The sequence below is a fragment of the Nuphar pumila genome, chromosome 4 (genome assembly GCF_984573655.1).
Source record: "Nuphar pumila chromosome 4, dmNupPumi1.hap1.1, whole genome shotgun sequence".
Lineage (NCBI taxonomy): Eukaryota > Viridiplantae > Streptophyta > Magnoliopsida > Nymphaeales > Nymphaeaceae > Nuphar > Nuphar pumila.
Genome location: NC_143252.1, coordinates 24,439,583 through 24,461,392, shown reverse-complemented (window position 1 = coordinate 24,461,392; position 21,810 = coordinate 24,439,583). Strand labels below are relative to the sequence as shown.

Sequence of the window (21,810 nt, the reverse complement as noted above, 5' to 3'; positions counted from 1 at the left end):
GATTCCGGCGAGATGCAGGTGCTTCAGTGTGTCACTGCATCCCTTCTTCATACAGGTGAAGAAGGAGGAGAACGTTGGAGTGTGGGATTGGAAACCCCAACGTTCCAATGGCAGCCTATTTTAGGCTCTCCAATGTGATTTTGTATTGTGATTCTAAATCACAACCTCACCCGTTAGAGATTCTAAATCTCACGGGTAAAATGATTTGGAATCACATGAGATTCGAAATCACTTCATCCTCAAATCTCATGTTTGGTTGGGCATGAGATTGGGCGCTATATGAGAGAGTGATTCTCATGTGATCGAACCAAACATGCCCTTAAGAGTATCTAAAAATGACAAAGCTACTGCCCTTTTAAGTATTTTCTAACACCTTGTTTTCCCTCTTAAAGAGTATTTCTTAAATGTTTGCGTTGGTAAGCACAATAACGTGGATAATCTATCTTTCATCACACCAATATAAAAGAATGGCAACGGAGTAGTGGATCGTATATAGCTAGATCCGATCTGAATTGCTCGATTCTTTTTCCAGTTTGCTCTTCCACGCCACGTCACTGCAACAAGTCTGAGTGAGTTGGGAGTAACACACGAAGATTATTTTTGATATTTGAAAAGATAACAACTGGGTCACTTAATGGGAATGCCCTCTTGAAAGATAAACCCCTAGTGGGATCAAAGTCACCTAGACAACCCCCTGGGAGGAAGGGGTCAGCACCTTCTCCCCGGACCCGATACCACTCGGGTGACCCAGCCTAGTGTGATAACAATCAATTGTCAAAAAAACTAAATTTGTCGACTTCTTACTGCAATATGAGATCCACATAACATATCATGGCTTTAAAATAAAAATCTTACCCTATAATTATCCCATAGCGGGGATCCATATCATCGACTTGGCACTCATAAATCATGAATGAGACAACCATCTCAACCCATGGGCCTGGAAATCGGATGACCCACAACAGCAGTGGGAGTGTGGGATCACCCATCGTCGTACACTGAAGAATTATCTAGCTGCGCAAAAGGAATAAGAAAAAAGGTGGCTCATTTCTTGTGGCTGTCACTCGCAGGAAGGCTTCGCAGAAGAAAAAGAGAGAGACTGCAGTTATCTGAATTCAACCAAAAAAATGAATCCATCGGATCGTTCAGACCCAGATGGCTCGCCGCTGCCACGGCAGCCCGGGCAGCCAGCACCCGTCTTCCGGGCGGAGTCAACTTCGCTCATAACCCAACTCCCCCGAGACGCCCGCGGCTCGCTGGAGGTGTTCAACCCTTCGTCCTTCTCGCGACCGACGTCGTCTCCGGCTCAGACGACGACCTTCCCGTCGAGATGGTCTCCCCACTACTCCTGGGCCCACAGGAAGGAGGAGGAGGAGAAGGAAGAGCCCGGGGCGTGGATGGCGATCAAGGAGGAGAACCACTTCGTCGGTGGGGGGAAGGTGTCGGACGAGTGGAAGACGGGGTCGGTTGTGAGGACGGACGAGCTGGACAAGGTGTGGCAGAAGGAGAAGGGGTCTCCGGAGGTGAGGATGGAAAGGAGGGTGGCGGAGTGGGGGCTGGTGCTGAAGACGGACGAGGAGACGGGGAAGCCGCAGAGGGTGGCGGTGAGGAAGTCCGGGGACGAGGCGAGGGCGGCGGGGCCGTCGTCTCAGAGGAACTCGGCCAATTCCGCCCGCTCGTCGGCGGAGGAGTCGGAGGGCGACGGCAAGGGACTGCCCAGGGTGTCCCGGGACCTCAAGGACGCGCTCTCAGCCTTCCAGCAGACGTTCCTCGTCTCGGACGCCACCAAGCCGGACTACCCGATCCTCTTCGCCAGCGCCGAGTTCTTCAAGATGACGGGATACACGTCCAAGGAGGTCATCGGCCGTAACTGGTACGTTACCTCTCTCTCTCTCTCTCTGAGTCGTATCGGGAATAGACTTATCCGAGTCGGACGGATGGTGCTCTTTCTGTTTGGCCATGGGAGTTTCGGGATCTTCAGAGTTCTTGAAAGGAACTCCAAAGGTTTTCGATCGGAAAACAGGATCTTTGTATTGAGATCCAAATTGGCCGGCGTGAGAAGCAGAGAATGGTGGGGTTTTAGGTGAGGTTAGGTGATCGAGCCACACAAAACACAGACAGAAAATCACTGCAGCGTGCATCGATTTTCTATATAAAATACAAAAAGTTCTCAGTATTTTGTAAAGTACTCGAGCCCGATCACTGAATCAGCTGCAGATCTTTTTGAGTGGTATTTTCCTGTTGGTTGCTTCTGCTGCTAAGTGGCGTTGGTGACTTCAAAGATCGAGATCTTGCAGGGATCTCCCTACAGAAACCCGTACTGGTAATAAACTGCCACGTGGGGGCAGGGAATAATCTTTGTCCGTCTTCAGCTTGGATTGGTCACTGCGATTTTCTGGGGTTGAAACGGATTTGGAGGTGGCTCCGGACCACGTTTTGGGCTGGACACGGTTCGGTTTGGGTATAGGTCCAGGATTATCCGGCCCATACTTAGCAAAACTCCGTTTAAAACAGGAAAATACTGGCTCCTTGATATTTTTTTTTGTGGATCAAAACCTATGGATATGATCTGCATGGTTTGTTTAGTCATAAAACATGCTTTAGATCGTTCAATTGCACTGTTTGAGAAAATTTTCAATAGCTTAAAAAAATCATTGTTTCATAATTTAAAAAAAAAAACAAAAATTCGCATTAAAATCACTCGATCCAAAGTGTGTTTCCTAATCAATGAACTAAGTTAAATGTTTGACAAAACTATGGAAAGATTCTGGTTTTTCCAAAATGCTACAAAGAAAAAAAAAATTAACGGACTCTTTCAGAGTAACATTTAAAGGACGACACTTAAAAGAATAAAAAAAACTGTAATACAAATGCAATTTTTGGGCGAATACGTATTCCAAATCATGTTGGTTTTTTGGATTTGAATCTGATAGTTCTGTACTATATCTTGGTTTTACATAAAACCAAGAAACTGAACTCTATGTATTATTTGTTGATTTTCTTATAGCTCGTTTTTTATGCACTTTTTTTCATCCACCTCTTTAAATGCAATAATTTTTTATCAACTAATGAATTTGTTGCCGTTTCACATATTACTATGGTCTGGCTATTTTGAAGAAGGATGAAAAAATTGGCAATTTGGCAAATACAAATGATTTTGTGAAAATACGTTGAACTTAGCAACTGAATATTATGAGAACGTCGCCATCAACTTATCATAGACATTGTGACAATGATATTGTAATTTGCATCATATAAATATTTAGGATTATCCAAAAAAATATAAACATTTAGAATCTTGGATATAATTGAAGTGTAGTCAATCGAGTTGGGTTCGGGCTGGATGGGCATCGGGATGCCTGGATCCAAACCCAATAACATATCACGTCCTTTTTTTATAAGAGCCTGATAAGTCAAGGTTAGGCTCCAAGTTAACTCCTGGATCATATATATATATATATATATAGAGAGAGAGAGAGAGAGAGTAATGGGTCCGTGCTAAACCCATTTGGTGCTAAACTGCATGCTAAATAAGTTTTTTGGGCTTTTTTCATTTTATTTTTAAATTCTGACCATACAGATGTGATCTATGTACTTGATTTTATTGGGATAAGTTCTTGAAGCCTTTGATTCCAACACATGGGTGAGTTCTTATAAAGTTCAAAAAATAAGGGTCCAAAATCTTTATAAATTTTCGAGACTCCAAATATCATTTTTTTACATGGAAAACACATGATCCAGGTGTTGATTCTTAGTAAATCGACCACGCCCAACACATTTGTAGGGCTGGAACCGCATAAAAAGCACCGAAGAAGCTGAAAAACCCATTTAGCATGTGGTTTAGCACCAAATGGGTTTAGCACGGACCCATTACTCTCTCTCTCTCTCTCTCTCTCTCTCTATATATATATATATATATATATATATATATATATATATATATATATGTGTGTGTGTGTGTGTGTGTGTGTGTGTGACTGGTTGGTTTAACTCCTGGACCCATTAAATGCATCCCGATCCCATACTGTGGATCCATTAAAGGTTCCGTTTTGTGTTGTCAATGGGCTAATTGTGGGTGATAATCAATTTCGTACACATTTCGTAAATGGATCCAAGTCATTGCATCACTATGGATTTCTGACTCGGTTAGAAGAACCCCAAATCCGATCTATTAATTACAGCCCTAACAAGCTTTGGTATTCAATCTTTTTCTCATCGAAAGTATGTTTGGATTTGTGGAATTGAAATCCAAATTCCATCAAAATCCGTTTTCCCCCTGTTATAGATGAAAGACAGTTGGTAGAAACGGATTCCAATTCCACAAATCCAAACATCAGTAGTGTGTTTTGAAGCTATGTGGTTTGAAAATATGGGGTATTGGTCAAGGGCATTGACACATCTGCTGTGGATGAACTGTGTGGCAGCCGCTTCCTCCAAGGAGCTGGAACAGACCCAGAAGATGTTGCAAAGATCAGAACGGCCCTCCAAACAGGAACCAGTTACTGCGGCCGCCTGCTCAACTACAAGAAGGACGGCACTCCCTTCTGGAATCTCCTCACCATTTCACCTATTAAGGATGAGACAGGGAAGATACTCAAGTTCATAGGGTAAGTTGTTAACAAGGACCAGCCAACTTGGGTGAGGTTTCATGTGATGGATCTGCTATTCGAATTGATTACGAATCTGCAGTTCAATCGACCAAGGAAGCTCGATCGGAGTTGAATTTTATGTTTGTATGTGATGGAACTTGATTTACCTTGCACTATATATATATATATATATATATATATATATATATATATATATATATATATATATATATATATATATATATATATATATATACGTAGACTAGTACATGCAGTTAGGTAACTTGTCTGCTTTAGTGGAGCTAAGTGGTACCCAGTACTAGCTTGGCTGGGTGGCTCACATTGCATGGCTAGGCACCTATCTGGAAACCAGCCTGACTCCCCATGTGTGAAAAGTTATGTTTGGCTTCATGTGAAACGAGACCGAGTTGGTGAAAACTTGTGACCAATTTCATGAACTTCCTTGAGTTCACTTAGTTAAGTTTCATGTGACAGCCAGGTGTAGTTGCTCCTAAAAACTGTTTGATTCATGATCTGAGAAAAGGCCTTGTAACATGCTAAATTCTTCCTATCTGCAATAAAACATTGAAATTCTTTCACAAAAAATAAAAAAGATAAGCCAAATCACTAGCCGTCAGTGTTTTGACATCATCACTATCCATTGTGCTGATCAACAGCTGCCAGTGTAGCCAGGGGTGATGACATCATCAGCTCCTTTATGATGGGCTGCCCTGCTTTCACAGGGGATGGTGGCCAGAGTCTCCGGATCCACTGCATCCCTTAAGTCATCCCTATCTTCTTACCCTTCTTTGGGATTTCATTGATACAAGTTATTTTGATCAAATTGGGATCCATATATGTGTGTGTGTGTGTGTGTGTGAGAGAGAGAGAGAGAGAGAGATCTACATAGAAATCAACACTTGAATCACCTTGTTTGCAGGATCTTCAGGCAATTCAAAAATCAACATCTCATTGAGAAAGCGCAAGATTTTGTGATTTAAAAAAATATATTTTTTCATCAAAAAATATGATCCAAAGATTCTTATTAAATCAATCAACCATGCTGAATTCATCTATGAAGTCAGATTTGATCAAAACAACTTGCATCTATGGAAGCAACGCAAGGTGGCCAGGCCAATCACAGGGTGGGTTGGGACGTGCCTGTCAGTGATCGACCGAGTATACCTTTGCAAGGTACTCGGCCGATCACTCGATCCGCTCTAGTTGTGATTTGGCATGTCAGCCAACCAGTTCTAGTCACAGATTAGGTGCTAAATTTCGAGCTTTTGGTTGCTCATTCTGCTGTATTGTGCTGGGTAGTATGCTAATGGAGGTCAGTAAGCACACAGAAGGAGCCAAGGAGAAGATGCTGCGACCTAATGGGCTGCCAGAGTCATTGATCCGATATGATTGTAAGTAACAAACATCACTGCCTCAGTTAATTTTATTTTATTTTTTTTACAGAATGACCATGTTAGTAGTAGTGCTTGATTTTGTCAAGGCAAAACACTAGAGAGCAATTGAAGCATGTGATGTGAATGTTTTTATTTTTTTGTGGGTATGTTTATAAAAGAGCAGTTTTTCCACAAGGGCATGGTGTTTGCTTCAACTTGACAAATTTCACTGTAGAGGCACGCACCCTAAGGAAAGTGACACCCCCTGAGAATGCTGTAGGGAAGAGGGGGACCATACTGAGTATCTTTCATTGCTTAATGAATGACAGCAGCTATGTTGAATATCATGTCAATTGCTCGAATTTGATCAGGATCAGAGACGTTTTCACATTTGACACCAAATTTTGGAGGGTAGATATATATGGTACTCAGCCCAGTGAACAGATGCCATGCCTCCATTCATGGGACCCACCCATCTCCCCCAATGAATGGATGATTGACAAGTGGTAAACGAGCTTGAAGTGTTCAAGCTTGGCTCATTCTTGCGAAGAGCCAAGTTCTCATAATCAGTCCAAGTTAAACGAGCGGAGTTCAAGCTCGTTTATTTACAGAAAAAATGCACTATTTTTAGCTGCAAGAAATAGGATTACAAAAAAATACATGTAAAATATATCTAACATATATTTCTAGTTACCTAATGAGGTTATACGAGTCGAGTCGAGTCGAGCTGAGTACCTATTGTTCATATTGAACTTACAGAGCCTATTTTACTAGTTTGAACAACCTCTTTACGAGCTGAACATGAGCAGCTCAGCTTGTTTCTCGGCCCCTACTTGGCATCCAATGATTGGACCAAGTACATTGAAATGTACTCGGTCCAATCATTAGATCTCCTCTCAAAAATTTTGGGTCTACCTGGCCCAATCTGGTGTGGCCCGTTTACATATGGATATATCCGACTCCGTTTACATCCAATCTTTTTTACATAGCTACCATTCAGATCTTTCTTGTGTTTGACAAAGAATTTACTTTCACTTCTTCAAGTGCATTTACTTGAACTTTCACCCTGTTGCCTCCATTCTTCATGAGATTTTTGTCCTAAATATTTATCTCATCATATTGTCTCAACTTTTGTAATAGATTTTTTGTAAAAACTATAAATCATATTGTCTCAACTTTTGTAATAGAGATTTTATCTCTCATTTTGTAACAGAAAGATCATATTGCATTTTGCTAAACTCTTGGCCGGTAACCCGTTCAAGAATTTCAACTTTTTTTCTTTAGATTTTTTCGTTTTGCACAACCTTAAAAAAAAAAATCCTAAAAATTCATGATTTCTAAGTTGGTATTTTCTTGTGTTACAGCTTTTGTTTGATTAATCGCTATGATATGACATTGCAGATGATCAATTCCTGTCACGTGTAATTGCCCCTTGAGGGTTTTGGACCTGAACCAAACCAGACCTAAGGCTCAAGTCGAATTGAGTCAGGGTCAAGAGACCTTATTGGATCACTGGTCTAGTGCACACAGTATGGAGCTAGGCCTGCTAATGCATATTGTATGATTGTTGTCGTGGTGGCAGCTCGACAGATGGAGTTGGCTGCGGGATCGGTTTCGGAGCTTGTGATGGCAGTGAAGGATCCGAACTCGGTGCCTGTGTCGAAGCAGTTGTTCAGGAGGAGGTCGGAGGGAAGCACAGGAGAAGAGAAGAAGATGGATGACCTCGGTCGCAGGTACTCTGAGAACATGGCTGCTCCTGCGAGGAGGAACTCGGGTTCGGGCACCAAGGCCTACTCCATGGAGAGCATCAGTGAGGTGCCCCCTCAAGGAAAGAAGAAGCCCACCAAGTCAGGGTTGCGTTCCATTATGCGGTAATCTCTCTCTCTCTCTCTACTATATGGGTCGGACTCATTCTGGATCCAGCTATATCTTTACTCAGCTCCATTGTGAGAAATATTTCCTTTTTTTTTTAATAACCAAAAATATGTGAGAAATTGAGCGAACATTAAGTTCGCGAGGTTTTCAAAATATGGTTGGCGTTTTTATTAAAATGTACATGTTGCATTTTTATCATGATATTTATGCTTTAAACAGCTATTTTCGTGCAAAGATCTGTGATTTTATTTGTATATATTTTTATGGTTATAATTCTTCATAAAACTACTTTTTGTTTTTTTAAATTTATTTACCACAGCGCTGCTATTTTTTTCCAAAAAACACAAAATATATAAAATGTTTAATTTCTCACGATATTTTGGCTGCCGAGATTTGCTGTTTTAAACATTTTATCACTATCTATGATGGGCTCACACCTTTGGGTAACCTCCCTCAGTCAGGCCTAACTAGATTCAGAAAGGGGGGTGTGGGTAAGATGTCAGCTCCGGACCCTGATCCTGATCCTGATCCAAACATGCTCATTCTCATCGCTAGCAAAACTCCGATGAAAACACGTCTTTTTCAATGAGACTTTCCAAACCCGAAAAAAAAAGAGTAAAATTTTTCATCATGCTTGCCAAAAACTTGTATTTTTGGAAGAAACGTTTAGACCACAAAAAAAAAAATTGCATTTAGAAAAGAAAATACTTCTCAAAAAATTGTAATATGGATTCAGATTTATCGGATCACATTTGTCAATCTTTTTTGTTTTTCTTGTTTCATATGTCCTTTTGAATTCAAAGCATATTAGTCATGCATTCATGCTTTAACGAATTTTTCCTTGTTACACGTTTCGGGTTTTTTACGTTGTAAGTTGAAGCGCTGACATCGTTTGCCTGCTTTAGTTGGGAGGAATAGCAGATCAGGTGATCTGTCAAATCACTTTAAGAAAGTGATTTGACATCTTCACCGTCCAGTGCTTCATCCCACAAGGACCACGGTCTATATCGTGGGCGGTGGCATACCCGGATTTGGACCACATAGGGTACGACCCAGACTAGGTTGAGGCCTACTTATTTGATGCGAGGGGCGGAAGAATCAAGGATTCAAGGTGCCCCGCTAAAACGTTAGGAAACCATGTCCCAGTTAGAAGGATAGGGGACGGGACGGGACCAGGCATGGTAAGACAGAGATTGGAGATGGGGACGGGGCAGGGCGGGGAAAAGCGTAAGTCCATCCCATTTCCACATGGGTTTTGATGTTAACCTCCATCCCACCTCATGTCCTCCATCCCCAGCCCAAACGATGCGGGGCGGGGCTCCATTTTCTCCTGGTACACTGCCATCCCTAGTTTCAGGCATGCCACCTAGGGGTGGCAATCGTGTCGGGATGGCGGGTTGAGCCAACGGGTTGGCGGGTCAGCATACCTCAACCTGAACCCGACCCGTTTATTAAACGGGTCGACTGTGGCAAACACGAACCCAGCCCGTTTAATAAACGGGTAACCCGACACGACCCACCAACCCATTTAATAAATGGGTTGGGTCGGGTAAACTGGTTTGCAGGTTCGCAGGTCAGGATGGCAGGTCGGGTTGGCGGGTTGACCCACCCGCCTAACCCGTTTATTAAACGGGTCAGGCGGGTTGGCATACCACTAACACAAACCCAACCCGTTTAATAAACGGGTTAGGCGGGTCATTTATTAAACGGGTTCATTTTTTTCAAACTCGAACCCGCCTAAGAGGCGGGTTGGCAGGTCGTGTCAGGTTTTGTGACCCCTAATGCCACCGTTTGTGTCTAGTGCTTGGGGATGCTGTCCGCGCAATCAAACGTCCCCCTTAAGTTGTCAATTACACATGTGCCGTGGGAAATCTTATCAGATGTGGCCAGGGTAAGTGGGCCACGTAAGGTAGGGTAGTTGTGGCCGGGGCCCCTCCCTGACTTTTCCTTGCTTCAGCGTGCATGGGTTCCGCGTCATAAATTTTTTTTTTTTTTGCTCAAACCTGGTCCTGTTGCTTATAGAAGCTATCTGGATCCAACCCATCAAGACTAATCATGTAACGGGAACAATCAAGCTTGTTAGAGACCCCTATCCTATGTGGTTAGTGCCATAAGATCACATAATTTTGAATTAATAGTATATTGTAGTTCTGCTCTTAGCTAGTTTGCATTTCATTATCAAAAATAGGCTGGTAAATGAACTAAAGAAGTCAATCTCAGCTTGTTTTAGGCTAAACCTCATCAGCTTGAGTTCTAATGAGTTTAGCCAAGCTTAAACTAGAATACAACAACTACGCCTTCATCCCAAAACAATTGGGATCGGCGATATGAACCAACAAAGAAAATCATTCTGGGTCTTCCACATGAATCCTTCTCCTCCAATCATCTTTATCCAATGCCATGTTCTCGGTGAGGTTCAAAGCATTCATATCATTTCCTATCATTTTCATCCAAGTCTTCCTAGGCCTACCCCGTCCTCTTTTAACTAATATATTTTTTCATTTCTCCATCCTTCTAACTAGAGCATCATTAGGCCTTCGTCGAATATGTCCAAACCACCGTAAACGATTCTCTCTTATCTTATTTTCAATTAGTGCAACGCCTAACTTCTTATGTATCTTTTTGTTCCGAATCTTATTTTTTATTGTATTTTCACACATCCATCTAAGCATACGCATCTCAGCTACACTCATTTTTTGAATATGATGTCTCTTGGCAACCCAACATTCCGTACCATATAGTAAAGCGGACCTAATAGTCGTCATATAAAACTTTTCCTTCAACCGCAATGACATTCTACGATCGCACAATACTCCAGTTGCACTTTTTCATTTCATCCACCCAACCTTTATCCTATGATTTACATCTCCATCAATTTCTTCATACTTTTGAATGATAGATCTCAAATATTTGAAACAATCATCCACCAGTATTTCTTGCTCACCAAGCTTCACTACACTCCCATCACTACTTCGTTGCTTACTAAACTGACATTCCATATATTCTGTCTTACTCTTACTCAACTTAAAACCTCTTGCTTTCAATGTTTGTCTTCATAATTCTAACTTAGCATTAACCCCAGCTTTAGACTCATCAATCAAAACAACATCATTAGCAAACAACATACACTACAACACATTTTCTTGAATTGATCTCGTAAGTTCATCCATCACTATAGCAAATAAGAAAGGGCTTAAAGCAAATTCTTGATGTAACCCAACCGTTATAGGAAAATTGGTTGTCACCCCTCCACAAGTGCGAGCATTGGTTAGTACTCCTTCATACATATCCTTAATTATACTAATGTACTTGAGAGAAACACCTTTCTTCATCATTGTTCAATAGAGAACATCCCTAGGTACTCTATTGTATGTCTTCTCTAAATCAATAAAAACCATATGCAAATCTTTGTTTCTTTTTCTATTTCTCTCAATTAAAAAAAAAAGAATTGTTTTTCTACATTGACAACAACATAAATTTAGTGGCCCACGATAGCTTCGCTCACCTAGTAGAGGCAACTTGTAAATGACACCAAGTAGAGGGGACATCATGAGTATGGAGAACATTCATGCTGTAAGTTCAAAGCTGGGTATACTTTCCCATAGGCAGAGGGGACCTGAAGGGTTTTACCAACCATGATACTGCAAAGTTGCAGTCGGTGATGGGAGCTTTTCCTTTGCCTAGCTAAAAAAAACAGAAAGTAGAAATTAAGTGCACAACCTCCTATGTTCAAGGCATATATATGGTTCGGTTGTCTGGCAGGAGCAGCTAGTGCCAGTCACCTTGTGTTGGAAAGTTGCAACTTCGAATCCTAATGGTATAGTTGTATAACTGGTAGGGCCTAACCCCAGCTTTCTCTGTCTAAAAAAAATGGTATATATAGCCCGACCAAATGTAAAAAAAATCACATAATATGTGAATAGTAATTACTTAACAAGCAGCTCAACTCTATAGTCATTCACAAGCAGCTTGTAGCTCGGGTTGCCAAACTCATTTTACTTGCCCGAACGAGCTTTGGGCGAGTCAATTAACCAGACCCGACCCATAAGTTGCTGGTCTTGTTTCCCAGCCCTAATTTCAGAATACCTATTGTGATGGTGATGGTTTTGCTTCTTCTCTGCTTAGGCTTAAAAAGAAAAGCCAGGCTCGTGCTGAGGATGATCATGCAGATCCAAGTGAGGTTGTTCTCGCTCCACGGAGCGATAATTCGAGCGAAGATCAGAGTGATGAGGAGAGAACAGAAAGCATTGATGACAAAGTGAGGAAGAAGGAGATGAGGAAGGGTATAGACCTTGCTACCACACTTGAACGTATAGAGAAGAACTTTGTCATCACCGACCCAAGACTCCCGGATAATCCCATTGTAAGCTCTTTCTTTTCCTAATTTATGTCATAAGCTGAATATTCATGTTGGACTTTCAGAACTAGGATATGTCATGTTTCAATATTCAGATTAATTAACTTAAAAAAAAATATTTAGCATGTTTGCATTACACACACGCACATGCACACACACGCGCATGCGCTCACACACACACACACACACTATATATATATATATATATATATATATATATATATATATATATATATATATATATATATATATATATATATATATATAACGAGTATGAATCACTTTTTTCTTCAAAAAATACTTTTTTTTTGTAGATCAACTGTTATGGATGTGATCTACATGGTTTGTTTATAGTAGAAAACTTGTTTTGAATCATGTGATTATAAAAAGTAATTAGGTTTTTAAAGGGGTCCAAAAATCAACGGCTCACAATGTGTCAAAATTTCATAACTCAAAAGATCATATTTTTATATCACAAAACCATGATCCAAAGCTTGATCCTCACGCTGAATACATCTATGTAGTTAGATTGAGTCTATACAAACTTGCACTTATGATTTCTAGCTCATTAGTTTTGTACCTTCATTAGTAGCCAATATTAACCCATATATACATTTACCCTATAAGTAATGGGTTGGTGCTAAACCCATTTGGTGCTAAATTGCATGCTAAATAGTTTTTTTTGCCTTTTTTATTTTATTTTAAAATTTTAGCCGTACAGATGTGATCTATGTACTTGATTTTATAAGGATCAGCTCTTGAAGCCTTTGATTTCAACACATGGGTGGGTTTTTATAAAGTTCAAAAAATCAACGGTCCAAAATCACTGTAAATTTTGAAAGCTCCAAACATCATTTTTTTCATCAAAAGCACACGATCCAGGTGTGGATTCTTAGTAAATCTACCATGCCCAACACATTTATAGTGCCGGATAAGATGAGAAACCCATTTAGCATGCGGTTTAACACCAATTGGGTTTAGCACGGAGTCATTATATATATATATATATATATATATATATATATATATATATATATATATATATATATATATATATATATATAGGTTGGCTCGACCTGATATGAAATTTTGTCAGTTCGGGCCTGGTTTGGGTCCGGCCTTCTTTAAAAAATTAGGCCTCGGGCCACATGCCAGTCACCCAGCCCGCTTTTCTCTTTTTCTCATAAAAAAACTCAACTTATGGCATATTATTAAATAAATCAATAAAGAGGGCATTTTACTCACTTTGTTTGCATAAACAAGAGTCTACTGAATGGTGTTAGGGCCGAACATGTCTTTGAAAAATAAACTATAAAAGCAGGTAGCTAAATGAAAAGGCAAAAATGTTTTTACGTAAATATCTGATTAGTGAACTTTGTTTTATTCACAATTAAAATTTAAGTTCCATGGTCTTCTGGTTGGTAAAATTGAAATAGAATACAGATCCTATCATTTGACATAGGATGGGTTCACGGTTCCATCTTACATCAATCCTACCCATCCAATCAACAACCAGGATTGGTCAGCATTCACACCTGGATGTGGACTGATCTTAGCCATCCAGATGCATCAGCTGGACGGCTAGGATCGACATAGGATACATCAGGATCCTTTTTTAGTGAAACGTATCATTATATAAGGAAAAACGATTCCCCATTATTGAGCTTCAAAGAAAAGTAAAAAAAGATTGCTAATTCATGCAAAAACACAAAAAAGGCCACTATTCTATAAAGCATAATTTCTAGAGAATGCTTGGGCTTGGGGATAAGCAAAGACAAATGAAAATGCAGAGCAGAGTACCAAGAAGTGCATCCTATTAGCTATTTTTTGTTTTTCAAAGCAGATAATCAATAGACTCAACATAATACAACATAAAATTTAAATAAAATAATTACACAAATACACAATGAAGTAAAAAAGGCAGGTCAGTTCTATTTCAATTAAGTTGATCATCTCTTTTTCTCAGATTTTTGCCTCAGATAGTTTTCTGGAGCTAACAGAGTACAGCCGCGAGGAGATCTTAGGGAGAAACTGCAGGTCAGTTGAAATTAATATTGGTTATATGCCAATGGTTGCACCTTATTTCAATACTGCCAGAATATTAATGCAATTTCTTCGACGCCTCCACGCAATATTTCAATGTCTAACTCTTGAAAATGAAACTTTGATGAATAATTTTTTTTTTTATGAATAACTAATTGATTTCTATTTTTTTTTCTTTCAGTCATTCTTTTTCCTTCTCCTGGTCTAAACAAAACTGATTCTTCTGGTGTATAAAATAAAAATTCTGATGGTTTTTTTCTACTATACGTCCATATGATGCGGCTTTTTGATTGATATTCTGCTTGTATTAGCAGTAGTCCTCCTCTTGTCCTCCTAGAAATAGGGACACATGCTTTTGTGTCTCTTTCTCTGGGGTCAAGATATCACTCAAACCACAAACCTTGGGTTTATTTTGCCCTCACGTTAATATTGAAAATCACAAAGATTACTGAGAGAGGAGGATGTATTTGTTCATTAACTTCATGAACCCTCATATTTAGTGTCATATGAAATTGTTAGTGTTATACTTCATAATCAAACACGCTCTACATTGCTGAATTGTGGAAGCTTTTGTTCTTTTCATTGCTTTGGTGGCATGGAAGTAGGGGTGTCATCTGGTGGGGTTTGGTTTGGACCCAGGTGGAACCAGACTTGGACCATATTTTAGGGTATGGTATCGGGTTTGGACCTAGGTTTAATGGGGTCCACTATAATAAAAACCATACCCGGACCCAACAAGAATTACATGAACCAAACCCAGAGACCATACCCGCTAAAACCATATTTTTTTATCATTCTTACATTGAAAATTTGTGGGTCTTAATTAAAACTCGGGTGGGGTCTAGATCTGGTATAAAATTTCACAAACTATACCCGGGTCCATGTATTAACCGGATCTTGGGGTTCGGAATAAGGTCTTCTTATTTATCACCATACCTTGACCCTAAAGGGTTTGGTTCAGGTCAGGTCCGGGTAAACCCGTCCCGTTGACACCCTGCATATATATATATAAGGGAAACCAGTTTTTGCTAGTTGCCGTGAATGCATATGCAAGGTAGAGACAGGGTTTCGTGCCGTGAGCACTGAACCATAAAATTACATAAAACGAAGGTAGTCGTAAGTACGATAAACAAGAATATTGCACATAAACGGCCATCCTAGTGCCGAGATTCCAAACAGGATGACCAAGATTTTACCTCGGGGACCACCAAATGCATAAACGCCCGTTCCAGCCCCGAGATTCCAAACAGACACTTAGTAAGGAAAGTGATGTAGTCGGTGAAAGACAGTTTTGTGTTGACAGAAATAAATTTGTGAAAAGATCAGGTACTGTTTGTATATTAAGCACCTGATCACCATCCATCTTGGGGACAGTGCTTAATGCACAATTTTTTGTGCAATACCCGATCCGGACTCATAAATTTGGGATGCTTTTGACGAGGGAAGGTAGAAGCTGGAGAAACTGTGAGAGCTCATTCTATCACTGCGGCCCAAGGGAGCTTGCAACTGTGCAATACAAGAAAGGCCCATGCAACTCCCTTCAATGCTTATGCTTGCCCACCCCATCTCCAAAACAGGCAACTATTCTAGAGGTGGTTTTTGCATGAAGGAAAGGCTCAAAAGGCCTCTATGCATCTTCCTGCAATGGGGGATGATGATGTTTCTATGGCTGAGGATTTGTGAGTTGGTTGGTGGTTTCTTGTGGGATATCAGGCACAGCAGGTCAAGGAGGGGGTGGAGAGGAGAATCTCCAGATTGGTGCTTTCAATAAGAACTATTTGAATGTAACAGCTGCGTGGCGCTAGAAGAATGCCAAAAGGCTCATTGCCCAGAATGCTTTTTGGGTAGGTTTTCCGTGGCAAACCCTCAAGTGATTCGAGTAGGAAAACTTGGACATGGCTTGCCATTGCATCTTGCTCAATGCTTGATTCCTTCTTTGACATCCTGAAAATTTGACAGCACCTGTTGGTGGTGTTTCTAATCCAGGTTATTGATACGAAAGTTTTCTTTTGGCGTGTGGAAAGCAAGTTCATCTGATAAAGGGCAGCTTACCTCATCTTTTGGTTATGATAGTACCATAGTTGGACTTATATGTATGTGAATTTACCTTAAGATATTATAATCTCTAGGTGAAGTACCTAAATCTCGTGTTCTTGTGTGTATGATCTGCTCCTATTTTAAAATTTTACATCTTTGTTGTTGTTCGTAGCTGAATGCTGCACCCCAGAATTTTAGAACAGATATGTACTCATTTTGGGTTACCTAGTAACTAATGCAGTTCACTTGGTCGTCTGCTTTGTAACTATCTCACCCCAGAATTTTGTTTGGGATGTGCGTTTCCGTGTTAGCTTCCTGGTTTGCTTCACACATCCTGCTTTTCATGGACCTCAGAAGTCCTCGACTCTCACTTCTACTTTCCTCATTGCCTCTCGATTTTGCTTATCTTTATGGCGACTTTCTGGTATTGCTAATGCAAAATAAAAGAAAGGAAATGAATGTTGAAATATGATGAGTTTATACTAGCTACAAAGATCTAGGCGTAGTACTTTTCGAGCATGAATCAACTTGGCAACTTTTAATGTGATATTTGAGGTGATTAGAGCTTTATTCTCGGGATTAAAAGTTTTTTCTTCCTGAAAAAATGAATTCCATTGGTTGGACTCATTAGTGCTTTAATTCATTATTTAAAATCTAAATGCTATCTTATTTTCAACTGTTATTTATGGTTTGACCAAACTCCATGATTTCAATTTTCACGTACTTTTCAGTGGTTCACTTAGGCTTCTGTTGAAGTTCTATTGAGATATAATGATTGTTACCTATCTTCATTTTTTTTAATGGAGGCTGTAAACATACATTTACTTTTGGTTAAATGGTATGAAATTGAAGCCACGTCGTGTGAGCCAACCTAGAGTTTCAAAGAAGCAAAGGAGCCAACTAGGAGTTATCCCTTTTTCTAGGAAACTGACAGGTTTCTTAGTTGAGACGTATGCTCCTGAATCCCTTGAATAACATGAACAATCATGTTTGAGTTGTGTCGTTAATTGAAGGTGGTATAGCAAATGCATGATGATCTAAAGACTAAATAGGAACATATTTTTTCCTGATTTATGCCTACAAACGTAAGTTAATGTATAGTATGGTGAATTGCAGCAAATTTACTGTTGAGAAATGAGTAAATATAGGACTAGGCAAGGATTTCATGTTTTGATCTTGATTGTTGTCTCATCTTAAGTTCAAGCATAGGGTGCAGGTGATTGATTGGCATATAGAGCGAATATTTGTCAGGCTCAATTGGCAGGCTTTTTAGTTATTTCCTAGATTTCGTTTTTATTTCATTTCTTACATGTTTTCTATTTTGTTCCATTAAGATGGAGTTTTAGTTTCAGAACGGATACTGGACAACTTTTTGTTGTTTTCGTCACTTGCTCCAAATGATGATGGGATTTTGCATTATTATTCTTTAAGTAGGGAGACTTTGTATTTTTATATGTATTTCATTACAACTGGATATGCAACCTGTAGTTTTTGAGTTTGGTGCGATTTATCAAGTGTTATATACTTATAGCAAATATAAGTGCTGGTGCTGGACTTGATTGTTTTGCTAGAATTGCAATAATCTTGTGTTCAAGTTTCAATATTCCCAGATCATAAAACGGGAAAAGATTTATATCATAATGGCCTCTTTTCCTTTTCTGCTTTTTTGCTTGACAGGTTCCTCCAAGGCCCTGAGACAGATCCTGCCACTGTTAGAAAAATAAGAGAAGCAATTGACAATGAAACAGATGTTACTGTTCAACTAATAAACTACACTAAAAGTGGTATGTATATTACTGTGAGTTTGGGTTGTTAGTAGATCTTTTCCTTGTTTGAACTGCCATGTTGGTGTTTTCTCCATTACCTAGAAAAGCATTTAGTATCACTAGAACTAAATCATGCAACTATATTCTTTTTTCTAGGTTTGAATTGAACAACTTATGGCCATGGGTAAATTTTGCATATTGTGCATTATCAAGATACTAATATTGAATTAAATTATGGGACTGACTCATGGATCTAGGACCATCTTGCCACATTAAATAATATATTAAACATAATAATCTCAGTTTTTCATATGCTATGATTGAATGTCATACTGCAACAAATACATGGCCAAAATTTTCCTATTAAAAATGCTCCATAATCAGATGATTGAGAATTAGTCACTTGCAAAGTTCAAGATGGTTTTCTAGCAGTTTTGGTGAATATGAGGTCCATGGTTGGTTCCCAACTGAACATTTTGATTAACTCATATTGGCCATTTCTATAAAAATATGAAATTAGTTTTAGGACACTTCTAGTTCGAAATATTATTCGGTGATTATAATGAATATTTGGTTACTTCCAAAAACTGGAAGAAAGGTGATGGAATCATCACCATGTCATGGCTCTTATGATGGGCTGGTAATTGACAATTCACTAATTTTTTTTATAAGCCTCTAGGAAATATTTTAATTTTTAAGAACCATAGAGGTACCTTAGATATTTCTAGTTCATTTAGAGTTCTAGTCTACAAATTCACAAATTAGTGATTCTTTGCTTTGCTTTAAAGTCTATCAAATTCCAAAAATTTCTAAAATTTTCATTCCAAAAAGAAAACCAAAAGTTTCCATCTTGATTTTTTGCAAAATATTTTTCGTTTTCATTGCCCAACTACTATGTGATCGTGTAGGTTCATACTTAACAAACCTTCTGTTCCTTCTGCTAGGAAATTGTTAGCTATATTTTATTTTTACCAGTTTTCAACATATTAGTTCTGTTTCTTGTCCAAGATAAACATCCGTGTTTCTTTAGTTCATTCATGAATAAGTGGATGGCCTTTGTTCAGGTATTATTTCTGGTTTAGCATAAAAGTTTCATGATCTGTTACGGCTAACTTTTTATATGTTAAAACCTCATTGTTTGCACTCAATTGTCTATTCATGCAGCACTTTTGCAATGTCACAAAGTCTAATCTTGCTAGCCTTCCTCTCTAAGGGTCGTCTGATTCTCATTCTGGCACAAAGGCACTCATGATCAGGAGCAATAGGGATGTTTTTATCTTATTTAAAGAAAAAAACCCATAATACCATTCATATTGATTGCAAATGAATGCCACTTTCTGTCTTCTACAAAGAATCAGTAGGGGCAAAGCTTAGGATGACTATAAATCTCTGAACACTTCTGCACTAGAGAACGTACATCATGAATTAAATAGTTTTGGATTTCAGAAGTATATTGTTCAGTAGAACACTAATGATGCTTGTACATTGCAGCATCTGTTTTTTTCCTGTTCTACTTATGTTTCTCTACTTGAAACTGTTTGTTCTCTTTTTGTTTTTTAAATATCTAGTGTTTATGGAATTCTCTTGATATTTCATTTATTTGGTCACTAAATTTTCCAGGGAAAAAGTTTTGGAATCTGTTTCATCTACAACCAATGCGTGACCAGAAGGTATCTTTTTTGAAAACCTGACATCTATATGACATCAAAAAATCTCTCTTGTATATGTAGACAAGATTGACCATTTTGCACTGTTGTTGGACATACATGCGTTTTGGATCTGTAATTTGTATTCCTTGTTCATGTAATAACTCCAAGTTTTAATGTCTTCATTATTTTTCATATCAAACATTACTGCAAAATAATGTTAGATGACTCTCCTAGAGCTATGTTCTCATATGAATTTAAACCTTAAAACATCTTGAAGATATTCATCTATGGTGTTTTAGATTAGGTCGTCTTTCTTTGTGTAGACTCTACATGGTACGGTACACCATGATGTGGTTAAATCATGGTATAATGGGAACCTCCGATGTGGTGTGTTGGAAAAGTCATACACCATAGGAGCACCTTTCCTCTGTCCTGAATAAATTGTCTATTTTGATATTTGAGGTTGTGCTCCTGTCTATTCTCTATTTGTTTATATATACAATTTATATATGCTGTTCCTGTCTATTCAAGTTCCTATTGGTGATCCTGTACTCCTGTCTATTCTCTCTCTCTCTCTCTCTCTCTATATATATATATATATATATATATATATATATATATATGCTAAGTTGTGCCAAGCCATGACCTGCCTGTGTCATTTCCCAGCCCTAGTCATTACATAAGTGCACTAACAGGCATGTAATCTTGGTTGCTTCTAGAATTGTATAGTTCTTGCCACTATTTCCCCTTATTCTTTTTCAAGATCTTTTTTTCTTTTTGTTTCTGTATATATATATATATATAATTTTTTTTCTGGAGTGTTTTTTACACAAGAAAATAAAAAAATTCAAACCCTTTTCGAGTGCGCTTAAGGGAGTCACTAGTCATTAACTTTTTTTCAGTATGGCTGCAATGAATCGGTTCCAATTAAGGGTGCAAATGAATTGGATTTGATCAGATCTCTGATCTGAATTAGACACACTATTATAGGATTTGGATCGTAACATATGATAATGCAAATTTGGATTATTGGAACTTACGTGATTAGACTTTTTCAGATTCCAATTCAGATTTGGATCAGCAGATTTTGTTGGAACTGGACAAAATCCAAACCATTTGCACTTCTTTTACATGTAAAAGTAAAACCATTGTTTTTAATCTTTTTTTGTCAGATCCAGTTCGATCATGTTAATTTTGGATACAACCCAGCTTCAAGTCTGTTGCATAAGGTTCATGCTCATATTTAAATCTGCTATGTTCTCGTCTGTATCCAAAATGTTTACACCCCTAATTCCTTCAGCCTTCTAACTTAAGGAGGCATTCTCATCATCTCATGAATAAGTTGGGAGCACATCTTTTATCATATGTATTTCTTCTCATCTTAAAAGACTAAAAACCATAATATTTTATGTGCCTAAAATTCTTTCTAGTTCAATCTAGATTGGGGAAAAGCCAATTTTTTTAGTTTAGATGATTCTTGGCTGGAGGGTTTGTTCAACGTATACTTGTTTAAATTTTTTTTTTGTGTTTATCTGCTTGATTTTTTGGTATATAAGGGAATGTTTTTTCCTGTAATTAGGGGGAAGTACAGTACTTTATTGGTGTGCAACTGGATGGTAGCGAGCATGTTGAACCACTTGAAAATGGTATTCCAGAGGCAACAGCAAAAGAGAGTGAACAACAGGTCTAACTCTTGATCTGATTATACTATTTATTGGCTTAATCAGTATTTGTTTTCTTAATATTACTATATATATGCCATTTTGGATGACTTCCAAAGTTCATCATGCAACAGTGCATACAGACATGCACATATGTGCACTTCTGGTGAGAAGTCAGGGTGCATTGTTGACAAGACAACCAGATAAAAGGTAAAATACTACGAAAAGAGAACTTAGGGAAGGAGCGCATACTGCTTGCTAGTTGTTGTTGTTACTCATAAAGTCTCTTTGCTATACCATGAGCAAAATGGTGTATATGTGGGTTGTATTAAGCATCCAGCCCCATAGTATCATCTTCTTTTTTTTTGGTGAAAAGGAACATGTTTAAGAGATTAGCAAGATCCCCCCTTTTATAATTCTTACCCTGCCCAACTCCTTT

General features: G+C 38.7%; 1 protein-coding gene across 3 annotated transcripts in view; it reads left to right on the top strand.

The window, feature by feature from the left end:
• Positions 1-968: 968 nt before the first annotated feature.
• LOC149839670 (phototropin-1-like) overlaps positions 969-21,810 on the top strand; it is a 117,914-nt gene continuing 97,072 nt past the window's right edge. For 2 of the 3 annotated variants that reach the window (XR_016431340.1, XM_090002735.1), the window contains exons 1-9: positions 970-1,873; positions 4,425-4,607; positions 5,910-6,001; positions 7,566-7,854; positions 11,984-12,221; positions 14,182-14,252; positions 17,973-18,079; positions 19,682-19,731; positions 21,290-21,394. Coding sequence is in view for 2 of the 3 variants with exons in the window: in XM_090002735.1 (XP_089858861.1) it covers positions 1,128-1,873; positions 4,425-4,607; positions 5,910-6,001; positions 7,566-7,854; positions 11,984-12,221; positions 14,182-14,252; positions 17,973-18,079; positions 19,682-19,731; positions 21,290-21,394 (1,881 nt within the window). In the remaining variant the exon portion in view is untranslated. Of the gene's footprint in view, positions 1,874-4,424; positions 4,608-5,909; positions 6,002-7,565; positions 7,855-11,983; positions 12,222-14,181; positions 14,253-17,972; positions 18,080-19,681; positions 19,732-21,289; positions 21,395-21,810 lie in introns of all 3 variants that reach the window. The other variant, XM_090002734.1, reaches the window with a different exon arrangement.